We start from the raw sequence: 18,852 nt of genomic DNA, 5'->3' as shown, positions 1-18,852 counted from the left end.
GAGAGTTGTAAGCCTTGTAGGGCCCCTTCTATGACGATCAGGATATGCTAACGGTGCTACAAGGTAGACCTTATCGAGATCCTCCTTAGGGTGAAAGCATGAGAGAGTTGTAAACCTTGCAGACCCCTCCCATGATGATTAGGATATGTGAACGGTGCTACAAGGTAGACCTTATTGGGATACTCCTTAGGGTGAAAGCATGAGAGAGTTGTAAGCCTTGCAGGGCCTCTCCTATGAAGATCAGGATACACAAATGACACTATAAAGCAGACCTTTGAATCCTTCCTAGGATGATCGAATGGGAGAGTTGTAAGCCTTTGCGAGGCCCCTCCCATGACGATCAAGATGCATAAATGATGCTACAAAGTAGACCTTTCCAGGATGGTGATCAGATGGTGATCAAATGGGAGAGTTGTAAGCCTTGTAGGGCCCTTCCTATGACGATCAGGATACACGAACAACGCTATAAAGCATATCTTTGAATCCTCCCTAGGGTGATCGAATGGGAGAGTTGTAAGCCTTTGTAAGGCCCCTCACATGACGATCAGGATGCATAAATGATGCTACAGGTAGACCTTTCCGTGATGGTAATCAGATGGTGATCAAATGAGAAAGTTGTAAGCCTTTGCGGGGCCCCTCCCATGACGATCAGGATGCACAAGCACGAGAGGCGATACAATAGTTCCAAGGTCATCCCTTTGTATACCAAAGAGGCGGTCATGTATCGAGGAATTGCTGCAAAAATAATAATAAATAAAACATCACCTCCTACAAAAAAAATTAAAAGAAGAAGAAAGAAGAAGAAAAAGAAACAAAACAAAACAAAAAAAAATAAAAAAAATAAAAGGGAAAATAAAAGAGAAACATGTGAAAAAAAGAAAAGAAAAGAGGAAAAAAAGAAAAAAAGGAAAAAAAGGAAAAAAAGTACAAGAGAAGAAGAAAAAAAAAGATTTTTTTTTTTTTTTTTTTAACTATTGGTAGTTTCATCCATTGACTCAACTTGCCTCATCAAATTGAAGATCTTTTTGTCATGGAAAGCAACGAGAAGTAGCGAAAACAAATCAATTAAAAAGGACAGTAGAAGAAAAGTCTCAATGAAAATAGAAATCCAAATGAGGAAAAGCTCTCATAAAAAGTTCAGGTGCTTCCATCAATTCGCCATCGAATGGATCTAACAGAAACTCTGCAACCATACAAATTCATCGAATCAGAAGCTTTTCTATTGGATATGATCTCTTTGAAGACTTACCTCTATTTATAGATGAGGAAGTGGTTATGTAAAGAAATATATATAAAAGAAATCATAACTGTTGGAAGATTTATCTCAAATTCAATTAAGATCCTTTCAATTATTTGGGGTAGTTAACAAAATTGGTTGAAATCCATGTTTGACTAAGTTAAAGGATACAACAAACAATAATCTGAATACCTAAATTTTACTTGAAATTGTCAAGTTTTATCAAGATTCAAATTAAGTCAAAATTTTAGCTCAAAATTTTAGTATATTTCAAATTTTACATTGGTGAGAGTTGGATGCGAACCAAATTATTGAATTTGAATTCAAGTTATAGTCAAAATCAAATTTTCTGAAGACAAAATTTGGTATATTCCAAAGTTTATGTCAAATCCAAATTGGAATAAAAAAACTATTCGGGTACCAATAAAATTTTATCCAATGTTGAAAATTTATATAACTTAAGTGTTGCCTTAAATGAAAATATAGGCACATTTCGAGCTTCACCAAATGAAGGTTGAAGTAAAGAGAAAGACGAACTCGAAATTATACTCCAAATCAAAATTGAAGCTAAGAGAAAGGCAAAGTCAAAATTATACTTCAAATTTGCATGAAGAATTGAGATTATTCCGAACTAAAAAAAAAGTTGTTAAAATTTGGGATACTACTCAAAATTCAATTTGCAATTAAAGTGGAATATAAATTCTACTTTAGTTCAAATTAAAGTTTACTTGGGAACAAGAAAGTCAAGGACTAAAATTCATCTTTTGTTTACTTGGCGAACGTGTGTCAAGCAAACAAAATTTCAAATCAAAATTTTGAGCTAAATTCTCATATTTTAATCACGATGATGCATTAAATTAAAAGAGTCAAAATCATAATTTGATTCCAAATTATTTTTTTGAGATTCACACACCGTATAGACGTGCATAAATCTCGAAAAGGAGGCATTTGTTGAAGAAGAAATTTCGGCGAATCATGAGTCGCCACATCATCAATGAAAGCCCGAGCCTATTGGAAAAATTATAAGTTGGATTGGACCAAGTAATTAAGGTCGCTCGGGCCCAACCCAATTCAAACCCGTGGTGAAATTTTGGGCTAAATTAAAGACTAAGCTTAAGCTCAGTATTTTGGCCCAACAACAAATAGGTCCAAGCCCAATTTTAGCTCAAACCCAATTTTGGCCTAGTAAAGTAATTAGGCTCAAGCCCATATAAGGCCCATGAGAAACCTCTATAAATAAAGACATTATCTTTCATTTGGGAGGAGGTTGAAAGAATTGAAGGCAAAAGCTCTCTAAAGATCTAAAGTCTGAAGCTCAAAGATCTGAAGAACATAACTCCTCCAAAGCGTTGAAGATCAGAAGTCACTAAAGCTCTGAAGATTAGAAGACATATCAAAGCTCTGAAGATCAGAAGACATATTAAGGCTCTGAAGATTTAAGCTCCCAAGATCCAAGACTCGGGCTCTCAAGTGCTGAAGACCAAAGCTTTTCAAGCTTCGAAGACTGAAGTTCTCAAATTCTGAAGAACTAAAGATCTGAAATATTTGAAGCTTTGAAGATTAGAAGATGTCAACAAATTGACCGTATCTTCACAACCTACAAGTTGAAGATTCAATCTCCTCAAACCTAAGGGTCAAGCCCAAGCCCACCTGTGAACTCTATAAATAGAGAAGTTGTTCTCATTTGGAGAGGTTATCAATTCTATACTCCAGAGAGCTTATAGAGAATTCTTTACAATCAGAAGACTCCTTGACTCATGAAGCTTACCACATATGAAGACTGAAGTCCTTTGAAGATACAAGCATCCTGAAGACTGAAGTCCTTTGAAGATGCAAGCATTTTGAAGACTGAAGTTCTTTGAAGATTCAAGCATTCTGAAGACTGAAGTCCTTTGAAGATACAAACAATTCTACATTTAGAGAGTCCAAAGAGAATTCATCAACAAGCAGAAGACTCCCAAGACTCCTAAAGCATCACTCTTAGAAGATAGAAAACCCTTAAAGACTAAAGTCCTTCCGAGATACAAGTATACTTCCAAGACTTCAACTCCACGATCATCACGCGCTTCGCTTCCTCAAATCAAGCGTACGCATTCAACTGAGAGAGAATCAGAGGATCAAGTACTAGAGATCGAACCACATTGCATCAAATCAACTTCAACATCAACACCAATTTAAGTTCAACTCCACGAAACAAGTTTCTCCGGAAGCCTCGTGCGAACACTAATCCTCCAAGAGGATCAACATGCCCAAAGGCCGATCATCCAAGAAAAACAACAAGTCCAAAGATCGATTCTCCAAGAAGATCAACAAACCTAAAGGTCGATCATCCAAGAAGATCATCAAGCCCAAAGGCCGATTATCCAAGAAGATCAACAAGCCCAAAGGCCGATCACCCAAGAAGATCAACAAGCCCAAAGACCGATCACCCAATAAGATCAACTAGCTTAAAGTTTATAGTTTATTTTGAAAGCATCAAAATACTGTGTATTAGAGATTGTACTCACTTTCCACAAAATTAATACAAATACAAAGTTTAAGTTCCACGAAATAAAATTTTCTTGAAATCTCGTGAGAACAATCATATTTTTATGACATCCAGGTGTATTTTGGCATCAAACACTAATGACAAATAGTTATTATCATTAATATCAAATGCTACAAATTCTAATTTTATAATATCTTCATAGTAACACTATTACAAAATATTATTTTTATATTAGAAATTTAATATATATTAAATATGTAAAACAATATTTAATTTATTAATTATAATGAAGAAGAAAAACTGACATACCTTTCGGACCTACCTTTAGCGAGAAAAACGATAGGAGCTCGTGCTGATAACGTGTTGTGAACTTGAGGAGTACAATGAGAACACAAATACTAATAAAATATAATATTAAAATAAATATAGTGTAATATAATAATAAAATAAATAAATATTAAAATAAATTAAACATAATATATAAATAAACAAAATAAAATAAATTAGCAAAATATAAAACAAGAAATTTATCTAAATTCTCCACTTTCTCCAATTTTCAAGAAATTTGCCCAATGTGTATCTTCCAAAATCCACCAAATACTATTATTTATAGGCAATTGGTCAGGTGAATTACACACACAAATATAATGTGTAATATTGAGACACATGGATAATACTTTAGGAAATACAAACATGATACATGGTCAATAAATATTAAGCATGAGCATCTAATAGACATCTATTATCATAATATTTATAATAGATCGTATATTAATTTCAGTTATAAGATATATTCTTACTGCATTATTTATGATCATGTCCCCATCTAATTTCTCAAGATTTGAAATCTATTGTTAGGAACGCAACTGTGCAAGTTAGATCATTAAAAGAACCTTAAAAAAAAAAAAAAAAGAAGAGAGAAAGGAGAAATATCAAAATTTACCTATTAATTTGAATGCAGCTTACACTAAAATATATATGATATTGGAATGTAAGTGTTTTCTAAGGTATGATACCCGCCACCTTAAGCTCAAATAATTGTTGTAATTTTTAGGTTAAAATAATATTTTGGTCTCTATGTTTTTTTAAGTTTCGTTATATTTGAGTTTATTTATTTTCAATTTTTTAATATTAATTCATGTAATTTTAATAAATTTTAACTTTAGTTATTCAAAATTAAGTTTTTTTTTTTAAAAAAATTGATTGAATAATAATTATAATTTTCATAAAATAAAAGATACTATTTGTATATGTTTTTACAATTTATAAAGGGAATGCTAATAGAGACCAAGATTTCGTTTGTTAACTATTTAGGGAGTGTTTGAGGTAAAAATTATCCTAAAACTATAATAATCATCTCATTTTGTAGTCTCTAATTAGCTATAATTAACACTATTTCAAAACTCTCATTTACTATTTGATATAGTTTTTATTATTTAACATTCACCAATTTTTTTATTCTTTACTAAAATAATCTACACCGTAGTATAAACTATTATAACTCAGCTATAGTAACTACTATAATAATCAATTTTTTGCCGCCTCAAAAAAGAAATCTCTCCACAATTATTGCATGTGTATGAATTCCGTATAAAGCTAACCATACAATACGGTGTATATATAAAATACACGACGGCGTTCGGTTGGTTGTGTTTGATTTTCATTTGATTGATTTTCCATTCCTTGGGAGTTGTACAGGTGTAAGGTTTTTGACCATAATCAATGGAGGTCCTTCCAAGAACAGGCGACTGATTCGGCCGAGATTTTCCTAGCTCTCTCTCTCTCTCTCATTCTCCCCACCTATTTTGCAGGGCATGGGCTTTTGCCTTAATCATCGAAATCGAAGAGGATAACGAAAGTTATGGCTTCTTGTTGACTCCACTTGGACAACAATCTCACTCCTCTCTTTCTTCTGCCTTTGCTTCCTCTGCTAATTCTCCCTTTCTTGTTATTGTAAATATATATATGGCATTCGCGCCTTTCATTCACGCGCGCTGTTGTTACAACCCCATTTTTGGTGCTCAAAGAACCGGTTCTTCTCATGGACCTGTAGGAACGTCGTCGTTTTCCTCTTCCTCTTCCTCTTCCTCCTGCACTCCCTCGTCTCCCTGTTCTTCCTCTTCTGGTACTTCTCGCCTTCTCCTTCTTCGCTATTCCTGTTTTTATGTCTGCTGTTTTGTCGATTTAATTTTTGGATTCAAGAATTTGAATCTTTGCTGTTGATGGGTCGGAATGGAAAGATAAAAGGGAATTGGGTTTTGTTTTGTTTTGTTTTTGTTTTTCCTTCCTGAATTGGCTTAATCTTAATGGGTTTTCTGATACTGTTATAGCTGGAATCATCCAAATTACGTATACTGTATAAATTCGCGAACTCTTCGTTCTGGATTATCAATCTTCTGTGTTTAATCGTGGATTCTGATTAGAAAACTGTACTTTGCAAAGGTAGGCTTCTTATTGTCAAGGTGATGTAATGCAAACCTAACTTTGGTGGATGAGGAGATATGCCTCTATCCTTGCACTTGAATGCATGTGGTTGTATTAGATAAGCAATCAATGGTTTATAACCCAAAGTAACCGTGTGGTTTCGATAATTTGTGGTGTCTGTGTTTCCTCATCGTTAAACTTTTTCGTATTCATTAATGGGCAAGTGAAGTTTTTATTTCTATGACGAATATAAATGCACCGCTATGACTTCGATAGTCATATAGGCTTATTTGTACTTGCTGATAGTTCATTTGCCTTATTTTATTCTAGTGGGAAGCACATTTCAATTCAAGGTTACACCACACTACAAATTTCCTTTTTAGGAAGGCTCTGCTAGGATCTTGAGTACAGGTTCATTAATCTTTTTCATGATTTGGAAGTATCTGCTTTTCGAACGGATAATGCAACTTATCTGGATATTAAAAGTTCTGTTTTTGAGAAGAATTAGGTAAACTTGAAAAGTTTCAAATGGATCCGATCGAACTGGACATTGAAAGAGGGGTGCAAAGATACCCAGGAGGTTTACCTAGAAGCAGCCACCCGCTCAAAGAAAATATTTTGTTGCGAAAGAATAAATCCTATATGTATATTTTTAAATTTTTATTTAGGGAGGTCTGTTGAACTGGATTATAACAAACTTTTTGGGAATTTGTACGAAAAACTTTATTAAATTTTATTTAAAAAAATTGACTCCAAAGAGCTCAAGTTTGTAACCTACAGCAGTTAGACTTTGTTTGAAATTTATCCGTGCTTAATTATTTGTTTTGGATGCTAGATTTTTTTTTTCCCTAATCTGTCTTTTTTCTTTCAGTTTGAGCTGGTTTCAAACTTTTCTCTTTTACATCTCATTGATGGATATCAGCACATCTTATGAATTGCAGACTCAAATCACAGTTGGAGATTACCTGGCTTTGGACCTCAAGCTATGAGTACTTCAACCCTCGGAACATTCTCGTCATCAAGTAGCATTGGAAATGTGAAAAACGAGCCTGATCATCTTCTTGTCCTTGTTCATGGAATCATGGCTAGGTATTTCCATTGATTAAATGTTATGATTACTAATACCAGATTAAATAGTAAGAAAAACAATTTAAAAGAAATCATATTTCTTATTTTCCATGATAACGTACGTGCATACATTTGGCTGAAATTTTGTGCTTTTGAGGAAAAAAATAAAAGGGAAGGCATTTGGATTATTAGTGCAAAGGTCAAATTCAATAATAATACTAATAAAATATAGTATTAATATTTGTTTAGCTATCAGCTAGAGTCTCCCTGATTAATGCATTATGCAGCCCAAGTGATTGGACTTACTTTGAAGCAGAGTTAAAAAGACGTCTTGGACGAAACTATTTAATATATGGTACGTTCTTTTTTCCGCTTAGTGAATGTCACTATCCAATGTATTGTAAGCACGTACATATCATAATATTTTTAAAATTCAGGTGCATCAACATGAAGTGCAATATTTACGACTTTGGAATTATTGTCAGAAAGTAATAGATAAATTTGGAGAGGTTGTTCTTGAGATTTTGGATAATATTTGTTCTGTTGCTTCCATATGGAGCTCAGGCTCTAAGTTCTTTTGTAACAATTCTCCTTTTGTAACCTTCAATTTGGGAGCAGTTTTCTTACTCCTTTCAAATTAGGATCCCTGTTTGTATTTTCCTCTATCAAACGTTGTTTCATATACAAGAAATATATTATTACTCTATGTTTTACCCAATCGGTCTTTATTAATAGGATGCAAATTTTAGGCCCTATTTTGAGTTGTGGATGAGTGGAGAATGAGGAAGAGAAAAGCTTTATCATATGAATTCGGAGAAAAGCCACCTTAAGGTTGATTGGAACTTTTGAGTTCAAAGCACGTTGACATTGGCTGTGTTCCTTGAGCAAATGTAGGGGCCAACTGTTTGGTTGTTTGATCAGTAAAAGTCTAATGTTGAAGCTCTTTAAAGGATTTGTGAGGGTAGATAAGAATCACTTTCTTACCTCAAATTTGTTAGGAATGTTATATAATTTGCTTAAATCTCCTTGAAATCTCTCCTGGGGGCTTAAAGTTTTTTTTAGATAAGATCCTGGAGGCTTAAAGTTGACCTGTCTAAAACAATGTTGATTGGCTCAATATTCAAGCCGATGCTAGACTAGATGTATCTCTCAATTGTGCCGAAGTATTTTTGCTTTCCGACTACCTTGTGTTTCCCATGGTGGTAACCTTCTCTTTGCACAAATTTGGGAATTATTGAATAGGACTGTCAACCACTAAAATGGAAAAGGCTCTGATTTCCCATGGAAAGAGATTAACTCTGTGGTAGGTTCTTCCCAATGGTCAAACTCAATATTTATTTCTGTTAAATGTTTTAGTTAAATGTGTTCGTAGGCTTGATAAAGTGCATGTATGAGCTCCATCTTCTGTGAAGGTGTTGGTTAATGGCTGGTGCTAGTGCAACCTTGTGCAGTGGAAGTTGGTTTTCACTACCTTTTGTTTCTAAGGGCTTTGTTTTGGTTATATTGGGAGCAACAGCAGGACGCTTCTCTGTTAGTGTAAGGTTCTCTTGGAACTTGGTTCTCTTGCTTGAAAATTTGGTTTTGGGGGTGATGAAATATAAAAGAGAAAAGAAGAAAAGAGAGACCAACACACAGCTTACGTGGAAATCCTAGAATAGGGAGAAAAACCACAATACGGATCTTTTTCTTATTATTGAATTGATATACAAAATACAAGGGAACATAGCGAATAAATAGACAGTAGGGAGCCCTAGGGATGAAGAAAATTACAAAAGTACCCTTAGGTTAAAACCCTACTTTCAACACTCCCCCTCAAGTTGGGGCATAAATATCAATAAGGCCCAACTTGCTGATACAATAATCAAAGTTTGGCCTAAGTAACCCCTTGGTGAGCACATTTGTCACTTGTTGATTTGAGGGAATATAGGGGATGCAAATGCTTCCACTATCCAGTCTCTCTTTGATGAAGTGTCTGTCAATTTCTACATGTTTGGTTCTGTCATGTTGGACTGGATTGTTTGCGATGCTTATTGCTGCTTTATTATCACAAAACAATTTCATTGGAAGCTCACTATCCTTGTGAAGATCAAACGACACCTTCTTCAGCCAGATTTCTTCACGGATCACTAAGCTCATTGCCCTGTATTCAGCCTCAGCGCTACTCCTGGCAACAACTCCCTGTTTCTTACTTCGCCAGTTGACAAGGTTACCCCAGACAAAGGTGCAGTATCCAGAGGTTGACTTTCTATCAATAACAGAGTCTGCCCTTTTTCCGGACTTTCTGAACATCAGGCCCTTACCAAGAGTCCCCTTCAAGTACCGAAGGATACGTTCAACCACAGTCATATGCTCCTCATAGGGAGCCTGCATAAATTGACTTACCATGCTCACAACATATGAAATATCTGGTCTTGTATGGGACAGGTAGATCAACTTCCCAACCAACCTTTGATATCTTTCCTTGTTAATAGGAATTTTATTGTTTGTATCACCAAGTTTTGCATTATATTCCACGGGTGTGTCAGTTGGTTTACAACCAGTCATGCTTGTTTCTTTGAGTAAGTCCAGTATATATTTCCGTTGCGACACTGAAATTCCTTCTCTTGATCGGGTCACTTCCATTCCAAGGAAGTATCTCAGCTTACCGAGGTCTTTAATCTCAAACTTTTCGGCCATTTTTGTTTTAAGCCTCATAACTTCACCTTCATCGTCGCCAGACAGAACAATATCATCAACATGCTCTATAAGGATTGCAATCTTCCCTGAGCCTGACCTTTTCGTAAACAATGTATGATCTGAGTGCCCTTGTTTATATCCCTATGCTTTAACAAATGTGGTGAATCTGTCAAACTAGGCCCTTAGAGATTGTTCCAACCTGTATAACGACTTTCTCAGCCTGCATACCCTGTACTTGAACTGACTCTCGAACCCAGAAGGGGGGCTCATATAGACTTCCTCTTCAAATTCTCCATTCAGGAATGCATTCTTAACATCTAACTGGTGAAGCGACCAACTTTTATTCACTGCAATGGAAAACAATACTTGAATAGTGTTGAATTTGGCCATGGGAGAGAATGTTTCAGAGTAATCAACTCCGAAGGTCTGAGTGAAGCCTTTAGCCATAACCCTAGATGCAAAGATCCACAGTCTGGCCTTATACCGATCAATCGTTCCATCTGATTTGTACTTTCCGGTGTACACCCATTTGCATCCAACCGTCCTGTGCCCTTCAGACAAAAACACCTGTTCCCAAGTTCCATTTTTCTCAAGAGCTCTCATTTCTTCCATAACAGCCGTTTTCCATTCAGGACTCTCCATTGCTTCACGAATGCTGCTTGGAATCATGACAGCGTCCAAGTTGGTAGTGAGAGCTTTAAATTCAGGTGACAGATTACTATATGTCATGTAGCTGTGCATAGAATACTTCGTGCTTGAACGAGTACCTTTCCTCGGCGCTATAGGAAGATCGAGAGAGGCATCACGATTTTCCAACTCTCCAGGTTTCTCAGCATGATTGGTCATCTGTATATCAGGAATTTCAGCGATACCCTTCACTTCCTCACCAATTGCTGGCATATTTTCCCTACTGCTATCATTCTCAGCTGTCTCCTCATCTGTCACACTTTCGGTATTGCCACCTCCTTCGTCCTTATCCTCTTTGCATTTGTCAGTCTCCATACATATATCAACATCATTAGTTTCAGGAATACACGTACCTGGACCTGATGCAGGATTTGACTCATGGACCGGAGTCGGCTGTTCAACAGGTGGCGCTGCTTCCTTTCTGAGATTCTTCCTATAATAGGTTATCCATGGAACCTGGTTGGTAGGAAGGACCAGATAGACATTTTCAGAGCTAGGAGAAGGAATAGGGGCTGATTCTAAGGGAACAACATAGGAGGACCAGTTAGTCTCTTCACTCAAGCTCTCCCTCTGAAGAGGATTAACGGGAAAGAAGGGCTGATCCTCAAGGAAGGTAATATCATTGGAGACAAAATACTTACGAGAAGACGGATGATAACACTTATACCTACGTTGGTGGAGAGAATACCCAACAAAGACACATTTCTGAGCACGTGGAGTGAATTTTGTGCGATTTGGGCCATGGGAATGGACAAACGCGATGCAGCCAAAGACTCGGAGGGGAACATCGGAAATCAAGCGAGTAGTCGGATAAGATTCTTTGAATAGGTCCAAGGGATTATGAAAGTTAAGGACACGAGAGGGCATGCGGTTAATGAGGTAGGCGACAGTAAGAATGACATCCCCCCACAGATAGGACGGAAGAGTGGTAGACAACATTAAGGACCGGGCGACTTCCACCAGATGACCATTTTTACACTTGGCTACTCCATTCTGTTGGGGGTATAAGCACACGAGCTTTGGTGGACAATCCCCTTAGACACAAGAAAGTCTTGGAAAGAGGTGTTAAAGAACTCTCGCCCATTATCACTCCTCAAAATTCCAATCTTTGCATGGAACTGAGTTTCAACAGTTGTATAGAATTGTTGAAGACGGAAGACACCTCTGGCTTATCAGTAAGTAAGAAGGTCCAAGTAAGGCGAGTGTGGTCGTCTATAAAGGTGACGAACAAACGTTTGTCAGTGGAAGTAGTAGTAGGTGAGGGGCCTCAGACGTCACTATGAATTAGGGAGAAAGGACTAGACGACTTATAAGGTTGAGAATGAAAAGTAACACGATTTTGTTTGGCACGAATACACACATCACAATTTAAAGAGGCTATATTATCATTGCGGAATAAATGCAAAAACAAATATTTCATATATTGAAAGTTTGGATGTCCTAAACGATAATGCCATAATATAAAGTCATTTTCGGAAGTAGAAAAATTTAAAGACATAAAACCAGTTCTATGATCCTCCCTAGAAGAAGTATCGCCAGAAAGGAAGTAAAGCCCCCTATCGTGTCGGGCAGTGTCATTCGTCATCCCTGACTTTAGATCCTGAAACAAAATAGAGTCTGGTGAGAAAATCGCCTTGCAATTCAGATCTCTCGTAATTTTACTGATAGATAAAAGATTATATGAGATTTTAGGCACATGCAGAGTTCATGTAGTATTAAACCGTCAAATGGGGAGGCATGGCCTTTCCTTACAACTGGGGCAAAGGACCCGTCTGCAATTATAATACGTTCATTCCCCGCACTCAGACAGTATGAAATAAACAGATCTGAAGAATTGGTAAGATGATCTGTGGCCCCTGAATCTACAATCTAGGGTTTCTTGCCATTAATGCTAATAAGGCCAAAAGAGGGAAATGTACCTGATTGTGCAATAGCACTCACCCCGACTGCACTCAAATTGTTCTTATTGTCAGTTGAGGACTGATACGGTGTATTTTCATTAACTGAGTCACTTACGAGGGCGCAACCATAGTTTGATTTGTATTGAGATTGTCGTCGCCTACTGTTTGGGAGTCTCCCGTGCAACTTCCAGCACTGGTCCTTCGTATGCCATGGCTTCTTACAATGCTCACAAGCAGGAGTGGGCTTTTTATCACCATCGGCACTAGGTGCCTTTGTAACAAAGGCTGCTGCATCAGTGGAAACAACAAGAAGATTATTCATAGCATGCAATCGATCCTCTTCCAGTCGTATCTCTGAACAAACTTCTCTAAGGGAGGAGGTAGGTCGTTGACCCAATATGTGACTCCGAACACTATCAAATTTGGGGTCCAATCCCGCTAGGAAAATATACACCGGTCGGCTTCTTCAAGTTTCAGGTATTGAACCCCATCTTGCACACAATTCTAGACAATCTCTCGGCATAGGTCCATCTCTTGCCAAAATACTGACAGTTTATTAAAGTAGGATGTGACATCCATGGTATCCCTTGTTTGCTCTCATGGACCTGCTTGTGTAGTGTGTAAAGCCGAGATGCATTCTGTCGCTTTGAGTGCAGGTCTCGTGCTGCCTCCCAGATATCTCTGGCAGTTGCTGCATACAGTAATGGACGGCCAATCTGTGACTCCATACTATTGATGAGAATAGAACGTAATAGTGAATCTTCCCCTTTCCAGATTCGTTCTTAAGGATCGCGTGGGATAGGTTTTGGAATCTCTCCTGTCAGATACCTGAATTTGTGTCGTCCCTCTAAGGCCATTCTGATCGATTGGGACCAAGAGAAATAATTTTGGCTATTTAATTTTTCTCCCACTAGAAATCTTGCAGAATTTCCCATTAAGCCAAATAAGTAAGTTGCATTGGGCAAAATAGAGAATGAATACCGGATTCTCTATGGTGACAGGTTGAGGATTTGTGCTAGGAGTCGTTTCTAAGTCTGAAATTTGCAGTTAGAGGTACGCCAACCGTCGTTGGACATCATCAAGGCATTGGGCCGAGCCACCATGATTGGGCGCGGCTGGGAAAGATGCTCCGAAGGACGGCTGGACATGGGAAGAACCAGTCGTGAATGTTAGACTCGAGCCGCTGGCTGGGTGAGTCACGAACGGAGGCTGAATAGGATCACCTGCTCGGTTCGGCGCACAGGAAGGCAACGACTGGACTGGGGCTGGAGTGATCGGCACGATCGGCGCGGACGAAGGGCTTGGTAGCAACCCACCGGCTCGGCTTGGCGCTATCGAGCGTCTCTGATCGTCAAAAGTAGCTTCAATCTGGAATGAAGCTGACGGCGCTCCCTCGTGCGGCGGCTGGAACCTCTCGAAAGTAGCTTCGATTTGGAACGAAGCTGACGGTACTCCCTCGCACGGCGGCTGGAACCTCTCGGCAGGTCTGAACCGCTCCTCTATCGGCGGCAGTTGGACGACAATGGTGGTTGGGATCAGCTGCGATAGGGCGGCTTGGAGATACTCCTTTACAACCGCTTGAATGGCAGCCTTCGTGTCAACACTTGGAGCTTCGTCAATTCCCATGGGGGCTACTGAAGAAGTCTGTGGTTGGTTCTCGTCGATGACGGCTAGGGTTTCGTCGCAATGCTTTGATACCATGATGAAATATAAAAGAGAAAAGAAGAAAAGAGAGACCACCACACAGCTTACGTGGAAACCCTAGAATAGGGAGAAAAACCACGATACAAATCTTTTTCTTATTATTGAATTGATACACAGAATACAAGGGAACAGGACGAATAAATAGATAGTAGAGAGTCCTATGGATGAAAAAAATTACAAAAGTACCCTTAGGTTAAAACCCTACTTTCAACGGGGGGAATTTGATTTAACCACATTTTTTTTTTTACTTCAACGGGTAGTAGGAAGGTTCCTTGCCTACCAATTTGCTAAATGTAAGCCACATGTCAATTCTTGCTCCTATCTAATTATCGTTACTGTTTTTCTAAAACTTCATTATTCCCAAAAGTCTGTTGTATGTACAATGAATTAGGGCTCTAAATAGGCCCATCAATAGATAACCAGTTAAAGAACAGTTGATGCTCAACGTAGAATAAAGAATAAACAAGCCCAAAATAAAACCCTAGGGGTGAGTATTGAACTTCCGGAACATAAATGTTTCATTCTCATTATTCTTGATTATGTTCTTTGACAGTATAGTCTAAATCCATGAAGGAGTGTTAGTTGCTGGTTCTTTGTATTAGGGTGTTTTATACATCTGCACACAAACCTCTCTCCAGCAATATTAATCCTGCATCATGATAATAAATAAAATAATTAATACAGTTGGTTTTCTACGAAAACTAGTAATGATACATTTTCTCCCTCCCACCAACGACCATCAAAAGAAATAAAGAAGAGGCAACTTGACACATTCATAACAAATCATGACATGGCTATTTTCAAAATAAAACTTCCATATTTATCCTCCATCTTCAACTTCTTGCCTTTGTATGCATGAAAATGGAGTTAGGATGTTTATCTTATGTTTTAGTTACCTTCATATATTTGCAGCAAGTTCGTCAAATACTTTTACTAAAACTTTCACTGGAATTGATGGAGCGGGAAAACGGTTAGCTGATGAGGTAAGTTGTAATCCATTCAGATATGTATTTCTTGAAACAGTTTCTGATTTAGATTTAATGTATACTAGCTCATTGAAAGGTACATGTAATTTCATTAATATTCTACAATCATCTGTATGACAATCAGGTCTTGCAAGTGGTGCATAAAACAGAGAGCTTAAAAAGGATATCTTTTTTGGCTCATTCACTTGGTGGTTTGTTTGCGAGATATGCTATTGCTGTACTTTACAATAACTTAAATCCGTTGTATAGTAGCATACCAAATGATCCTTCCAATACTTCGAAAAAAGGTGTGGTTGCAGGACTAGAGCCAATCAGTTTCATTACCTTAGCAACTCCTCATTTGGGAGTGAGAGGTAAAAAGCAGGTTTGTCTTTGAGAGAGTATTACTTGTCTATATCTCACTGAATGAAAATTTGGTAGTTATAAATGTAGATGCTGGGCCTGTTTTTGCTTGTTATGCTTAGGCGTGTGAGTTTTAAGCTCGTTGGACAACTATCTAGTATTGGTTATTGGTTTGAAAATTATGGTGACCACCTAAACTACCTAGGACATTAGATATTCCTGGAGTTTCCTAATCGCAAATGTTATAGAGTCAGGCACCTATTTCTTGGGTTGGTGGTGTCAAGTATGCAAAAATGAGTACAGGAACCTATGCTTGTTATAAAAGGGAAAAAAACTTCATTAATCTTAGCCTCCTCTAATTAATCCTTAAGCTGGAATAAGTTATGATACATTCTTAATGCAAATTAGAACATTGTTCATGGGCCAACTAATTCATCACACAAATTTCAACTATAACATAATACTCAAAACTTCGTAGCCTGATAAAACAGCAAAAGTTCAACAGATATTGATTTTAGTGTTGAATGCCGTTATTTTAGTTCACTCTAATTTTGTAGAACAAAACCACAAAAAGGGTTCATGCCTCTTTAACAAGTGTATTTCGATAATGTACGCTAGGAGGGTACTGTTAGAAATATGTTATGTCGCTATGGGCTGACCTACAATTCCAACTTGAAAATATTTGCACATGGATTCTAGTGGAAAAGCGTAATTACGAGTGTAAATGATTCTAGTGGTGCATGCAGTATGAATAATTGCAACTTTACCATGGATACAATTTACTAAAGTGAAGGCATAATACCTGTTGAGTTTAGTGAAAGGGGGGATGAGAGAGAAACCTTTTGGGTTAATAATAAGACTACTAGACTTCCAAAAGTTAACTCAAGAACAATAAAAGCACAGTCTGTCTTATAGCATGCTTCATTTGGCAATGGAGTTTTCTTTTCATTGATGGATCCTATCCTCATATATTTCCAATTTTCTATCATAGAATAAAATGCTACCTACGTGTAACATTATGAGTCAGATTTCAACATTCAAATACTTAGGATGAGTGTGAGTCTATGTCTTCTTGTATACATTCTTCTATCTTTTTTGTTGGCCCAAACCAAAGAGTCTCCCCCCTGAAATTTTAGCTGGAAAACCAGTCTTTTGGCTTACAATCGGTTTCTACTTCTTTATGCTTGCAATAAGGAAATACAATTATTAAGGAAGATAGTTTAACCATTGTAATTGGATTTATAATCCAATATTTGACGGTCTGCAAGTTAACATTCTCTTTTTCATAGCTTCCTTTTCTTCTGGGAGTTCCCCTCCTAGAGAAACTGGCTGCACCAATAGCCCCTATTGTTGTGGGTCGAACGGGTAGTCAGCTATTCCTTACCGATGGAAAACCTGATAAACCACCACTTCTATTAAGAATGGCATCCGATTGTGGAGAAGGGAAATTCATGTAAGTTAGAGTCATTGTACAGTTTTTGGAGGCCCCTTGTTCACGCCTTGTTTTTGGTTGGGAGATGTCACTTAATGCTTACTCTGATGTTTTTTCCCTTTGCAGATCTGCCCTTGGTTCTTTCCGGTCCCGCATTCTTTATGCCAATGTAGCTTATGATCGTATTCACTGCATGCCTTGTACCTTTTTCTTTTTCCTGTCATTTTGTTGATCCTTTCTTGTTTGCCTCATTAACCCTCGTATTTCCCTTTTTAAACACTGAATAGATATGGTTGGTTGGCGCACTTCGTCTATAAGGAGGGAAAATGAACTTATCAAGGTGATGATTCATTTGGTTTCCATATGTTTCCATTTTATCATCATTGAAAGCAATCATTCATAAGAACATAGAGAGAGGAGAAATTTTGAAGGAGATTGGGTAGAGAATAGATATTGTTGAGTCATTGACACCAGGCAATTCCTAGGTCAGAAGAACATTTTGTTTGGCCTTCTTGAATGTGTGTGTGCACGTGATGTAGGTAGGAGTAATTTACAGATTGGTAGCTTCATTTCTGTTGATTTAATTCGAACTAGCATCCTAATATGTATTCAACTTTCTTGAATGACATGACATATCATCAGTCGTTGAGTTCCTTTTTCATTTCTTTCATTTCTTTCATTTCTTTCCCCTAACTTCTCTCCATTTTTATTATATCATAGGCTGTATAGTATATAGGATTTAGAAGGTGTAGGATGCTCGTTTGGAAGGTGTATGAGTATACAAATGTTGCAAGTATGTGATTAGTATACATTATTATTCTGACATCTAAAATTCTTGGAAGCCCCCTCGCCGATCATTGGATGGTTACAAGCATGTTGTAGACGTGGAATATTATCCTCCCGTTTCCTCTGCTGGTCCTCATTTTCCCCCTGAAGCAGCTCAAGCAAAGGAGGCCGCACAAAAATCACCAACCACACAGAATACAGTGGATTATCATGAAATCATGGAAGGTATGAAGCCCCAACTCCAGCAGGAGGTTAAACGTGATTATTAGATGATTGTTTCCTTGCTCGATGTCAAAGGAGTGATGGCCTCATTTTCTTTCCAGAGGAGATGATTCGTGGCTTGCAACAATTGGGATGGAAAAAAGTTGATGTCAGCTTTCATTCCTCGTTTTGGCCATTCTTTGCACATAACAACATCCACGTTTGTCTCTCATCGCTCTCGTTTTCCCCCCATTTGGAGTTCTACTTCTGTTAATATGAATGTGTTGTGAACTCAGGTGAAAAACGAATGGCTTTACAACGCTGGTGCTGGCGTGGTGGCTCATGTTGCAGACACCCTCAAGCAACAAGAACCGTCATCATTTGTCCCTGCGGCGAGCTTATAGCAGTTAGATATATGACTATATCTCAGTCACAGTAGAATTTAATCATGTTGAAGAATCAGTAGGTTGCAAAGATGAGATAATATCACAGATTGTTTTGTACTGTCATAGTTTAGTATATTGTAGCTTGGATGTAAGCTTTGCATAGCTCAGCCACATGTAAAAAAGCTTAATTAAGGATAAATTAAGGGTGGGTAATTCTACATTTGCTTCTCTACAATGATGATGCTGAATGAAAAGCAACATTGATCATTAAGATGATTAACTAGCTATAAACTAGAACTTGTTATGGTAATTTTTCTTGATGATTGGTCGATTTATTCTAGCAATGAAGAATTTGTTCTTGTTCCAGGTCTTTTTGACTTGTTCTAGTTATTGATATTTAATAATGAGAGATATATATTAGGATAGGTATCTCAATTCTCTTGCACGGCAGTCAATTGGTTGAAGTGTTCACGCACCAGTCAAGAAGTAATCGGCAAGAATGCTCTTGAAAATTTTTAATGTAAATTTTTGTTT

The 18,852-nt window shown here is 37.5% G+C and overlaps 1 protein-coding gene across 2 annotated transcripts; it reads left to right on the top strand.

Moving 5' to 3' along the window:
* Window positions 1-5,366: 5,366 nt before the first annotated feature.
* Window positions 5,367-18,589, top strand: LOC120082933 (Hydrolase-like protein family). 2 transcript variants are annotated; one of them, XM_090316324.1, is made up of 11 exons: window positions 5,367-5,850; window positions 7,091-7,238; window positions 7,505-7,572; window positions 15,098-15,168; window positions 15,296-15,535; window positions 16,803-16,966; window positions 17,072-17,127; window positions 17,233-17,285; window positions 17,788-17,956; window positions 18,055-18,152; window positions 18,229-18,589. In XM_090316324.1, exons 1-11 carry the CDS (start codon window positions 5,691-5,693, stop codon window positions 18,334-18,336), a joined length of 1,335 nt encoding a protein of 444 aa, XP_090172450.1. In that variant the 5' UTR covers window positions 5,367-5,690; the 3' UTR covers window positions 18,337-18,589. The 2 variants fall into 2 exon arrangements, with proteins under 2 accessions (XP_090172450.1, XP_038894286.2); XM_039038358.2 differs by having other exon boundaries at window positions 5,441-5,850; window positions 7,072-7,238.
* The last annotated feature ends 263 nt before the right edge of the window (window positions 18,590-18,852 follow it).

This window comes from Benincasa hispida, chromosome 8 (genome assembly GCF_027475165.1).
Source record: "Benincasa hispida cultivar pf3 chromosome 8, pf3_genome.v1.1, whole genome shotgun sequence".
In the NCBI taxonomy this organism is placed as follows: Eukaryota; Viridiplantae; Streptophyta; class Magnoliopsida; order Cucurbitales; family Cucurbitaceae; genus Benincasa; species Benincasa hispida.
This window is presented reverse-complemented; position numbering and strand designations above follow the sequence as displayed.